Source organism: Portunus trituberculatus, chromosome 46 (assembly GCF_017591435.1).
Source record: "Portunus trituberculatus isolate SZX2019 chromosome 46, ASM1759143v1, whole genome shotgun sequence".
Taxonomy (NCBI): Eukaryota; Metazoa; Arthropoda; class Malacostraca; order Decapoda; family Portunidae; genus Portunus; species Portunus trituberculatus.
The window spans coordinates 19,914,436-19,918,699 of record NC_059300.1 but is presented as its reverse complement, the minus strand read 5'-3'; the positions used below and the strand labels follow the sequence as shown (position 1 = coordinate 19,918,699).

The 4,264-nt window shown below is 40.5% G+C and overlaps 1 protein-coding gene across 1 annotated transcript in view; it reads right to left on the bottom strand.

Annotated features, from left to right (window-relative positions):
• Nucleotides 1-337: 337 nt before the first annotated feature.
• The window catches only part of LOC123519985 (diuretic hormone receptor-like), a 104,386-nt gene continuing 100,459 nt past the window's right edge, over nucleotides 338-4,264 (bottom strand). Inside the window, exon 11 of the mRNA XM_045281747.1 lies at nucleotides 338-1,969. Coding sequence (XP_045137682.1) covers nucleotides 1,711-1,969 — 259 coding nt within the window. The 3' untranslated portion in view covers nucleotides 338-1,710. The remainder of the gene's footprint in view (nucleotides 1,970-4,264) is intronic.

Here is a 4,264-nt window from a genome sequence, read left to right as displayed (position 1 = left end):
AGTACCTTGTAGATCTTTTTTGAGGCAGCGCTGCACCGGAGGGCGTGGGTGTTTCAGGTAGTGAGGAACATTTTTTTTAGCCTGTCATTTTTAATAGATGTTTGGTGGCGATGTTGTGCAGGTGTTGAGTGTATAATATGCTATTACATGGTATACACGTAACTCATTTATACGTCTTTTCTTGTGCTTTTATATTGCCATATTTATATATATATATATATATATATATATATATATATATATATATATATATATATATATATATATATATATATATATATATATATATATATATATATATATATATATATATATATATATATATATATATTTTTTATTTACTTATTTATTTATTTTTTTCAGCTTACCTACATGTGAATTTTTGTACATGCACGTAGAGTATTTATTTTTGTGAGCCATGAATGCTCGGTGCGTGGAAACAAAGTGCTCTTCTTCTATATTTTTTGAAGCTTGCGAATTTTTACATCTGAGCAGTTTGTGTAGGCATTCTCCAGTGTGTGTGTGTGTGTGTGTGTGTGTGTGTGTGTGTGTGTGTGTGTGTGCGCGCGCGCGTGTGCGTGTGCGTGTGTATTTCTTTATATTGTGCAGGTATGTGTTTGTATGTGTTTCTATTTGTTATGAGTTTCGCGTCGTTGTTGAATTTCTGTGTCCATCTGCTGTACATATGTGTCACGCACCACTAACAAGCCCTTTACTTTCCTGGCGGTCATGTGCACGAGGTAGTTCAGAAGACTGCGTGCCTGCACTCGTGTGTATATTTAACAAAGCAACTTCAAATGCGTATACATATTTAGGTCATTCCGTTATCAGCATTGTTACGTATACATGCCTTTTTAGAATACATTAGAATTATGTTCCTCATTTACTCAATACCTGTACATACTGCCACCTTTACTTGCTTTATGGTCGCTTGGAAAGTAGCTTCATACTCAAAAACACTCTTGTATACACTAAAGTCACTTTCATCATACACATTGGTAATTGTGTCCGTCGCCTCGGTCACTCTTCCTGTCAAGCCGAGTTCTATCACGTCTCCTGAAATACAGAAGTTTGTCTTGTTCCTTTCTGTCTCGTTGCATCGTGCCATGCTTTCCCCGCTTTGCCCCAACCCTCCATCCCGTCCCTGATGTATGTTCGCACCACCACCACCACCACCACTAATGCTGTCGATAACTGCACGGGGAAAAAAGTGCGTTTTACTTATTTATTTGCTTCCACACTCGCTTGTTCAGTCGTACGGACACCACAACAGATTTTCTTGTTGCTGATGTTATTATTATTGTTCAGGGGTTAGTGGTGATGGTGATGGTAGTCCTGGTGGTGGTGGTGGTGGTGGTGGTGGTGGTGGTGGTGGTGAAGACAAGTACAAGTGTTTTATTTTGTTATATATAGTATATTTTTGTTTTCACCCGTGACTACCTTGGCAACGGAGGGAGTTGTCAAGGCAAGAGTATTGTGTCTCGTCCTTTCAAGTGCCCTTGTTATCTTTTGATCATTTGTTGATTCCTTGGTAGTGACTCAGCCAAGACAAGCAGCAAGCGTGCTTCTGGAACACAATTCACTCCCACAATACTGAAACATGTTGAGATCATAATGATGATAAAAAATATCCTACTGTGCTGATTTGTTAATCACTGCTGTCGTCCCAGTTTTTCATTTTGCTTATTTTGTATTATCTTGTTACTTCTTTTACAGTAGCGAATCCTTGACTGTTATCTTAGGGTCTGTTTCCTCGCTGATCCCCGCTGTCGAATTCCTGTAGCTGAGGTGACCCATGGGGATACAAGGCTGCTGAACCTGAGGCAGTGGCAGAGTGTTGGGCGCAGCGGCGGTGGTGGTCGTGGTCTGGGTGCTGACTGGGTTGTATCCGTTGGCCACGACTGTTGTCATTGTGGTCACTTCTGAACATAGAGACTCCCTCTTGCCTCCGAACAGCCGTCGACCGTAACTGTGTGGGGAAAAGGAGAATAGGTTGGAAGAGGGAAGAGTTTCGAGGAAAGCGGGAAAAAAAGAGGAAGGAAAGGATGTTGAAAGGAGAGCGATAAGAATTGGTTAGATTTATAAAGGAGTAGATTGTATAAGAGTGCGAAGGAGCGTAGGGTTTGTATTAGCAGGAGTGTTGCCAGGACGGAAGGGAATGATAGGGACAGAAAGGCGTGATGGAATGAAAGAGATGATAGAAAGGAAGGAAATGGAAGGAGGAAGAAAAAGGAAAATGTAATACAATATCATGTTAATTAGTTTCCTTCTAGTAACTAGTGTGAGAAAAACTACTACTACTACTACTACTACTACTACTACTACTACTACTACTACTACTACTACTACTTATCATAATAATAATTATTATTATTATTATTATTATTATTATTATTACACATGACCTCACAAAAATTTCATTATGTGATGTAATTTGAATGCCTTACAAAATTACGTTTCAGAGAGAGAGAGAGAGAGAGAGAGAGAGAGAGAGAGAGAGAGATGGAACACTGAAGGCTTGTGTAATTCACCTCGGTCGCCTGCTGGTCACCCAGCCAGTCTTCCCCATTACGGAGCGAGCTCAGAGCTCATAGACCGATCTTCGGGTAGGACTGTGTGTGTGTGTGTGTGTGTGTGTGTGTGTGTGTGTGTGTGTGTGTGTGTGTGTGTGTGTGTGTGTGTGTGTGTGTCGGTCGGTCGGTCGGTCGGTCGGTAAGTCGATAGGTATTTTCCTGTGTTTTTCTGTTATTTTCAGTTTTTTTTTCCCCTTTCCAAATTATATCGATCCACCTCTCCCCCCCCTAAACCACCAACACCATCACCATCATTGCTGCTGCTGCTGCTGCTGCTGCTGCTGCTGCTGCTGCTGCTGCTGCTGCTGCTGCTGCTGCTGCTGCTGCTGCTGCTGCTGCTGCTGCTGCTACTACTACTACTACTACTACTACTACTACTACTACTACTACTACTACTACTACTACTACTACTGACAGTACGATTATTATTATTATTATTATTATTATTATTATTATTATTATTATTATTATTATTATTGCTATTATTATTGCGTCCCATATAGCTAAACAGTGCTTGTAGAATGATGTGTTCGAAAACATATACCGAATAAACGATGCAGTGTCATTGTGGGAGTGAGATGCAGGTGGAGGCCATGGTCTGGGGCGTTGGCGGTGAATTAACAGGAGTGGAAAGTAGGTCTCGGTTTCTGCCTTTCCCTGCTTATTGTTGCAGTTATTTATGAAAATATAAGACTTGCGTTAAAAAGAAGTGTGGCTACCTGCTCCACTTTTTATCGAGTACGAAAATACTTAACAAGCTTTGAAGGAAGAAAATGGCAACCCTCTCACCTTTTCGCGAGAAGCAGCTCCTTAAAATTTGCTAATGAAGTTTGGCAAGTTTAGAAGTGTCTTGATACTCCACTCTGAAGGGTTTACTCAAGTTACGGAAGGAAGAAGGGGAGGCGGGGGATCGTAAAGGTGGAGAGAGAGAGAGAGAGAGAGAGAGAGAGAGAGAGAGAGAGAGAGAATTATTGACTCCATTATTATATAGTATATTGGTCTTATCCATCTCACTCCAGTATTTCGTACACAAGAGTGGTGGTAGGAGCTGCTGTATTGTTTGCTATTCTGAATCTTTATTTTTATTAAGTAAAATTAGTTGGTTGTCACAAACGACATGGTAAAAGTCAACTGGTCTGTGAATACTCGTATTGCTTCTAGTGTTTCCTGTGTGTTTCCTTGTGTTATTTCTTTCCTCTGTTTTCCTTTACACTCTCGTTGGATGTGTAAGAAGAGAATGAGAAGCAAGATTCGTTACTGTTTTGAGAATGGATATAAGGAGCAAGGGATGTAATTATTCTCACAAATGTGGGCATTGTTAGTTGTAAACTTTGAGTCTCTTCATGATGATGGGCATTGACTCTATAGCTTGTTCACAGCTGAAGAGTAACGTGACAGACTCAATTGTACTCCAGTTTGTTTACCAGGGTTCAGTGTCTCTTACGGCCAATTAATCCTACCTTCTGGTGAATATTTTTTTTATGATTCAGCAAGTATTGTATAGTGTATGGTATTGGTCTATAATAGGTGGATACTGACGCACACCTTGCGTCACCGGCACACTGAAGAATGGAAGGCTCGAAGCAAGACTAGATACATACATAAACCATTTGATGTTGTTTTGGGACAGTTAACAAGTTCAGCTAACGACTCGAGCTTGACGGCTGGGTAATGAAGGAAAGCCAAAGCTT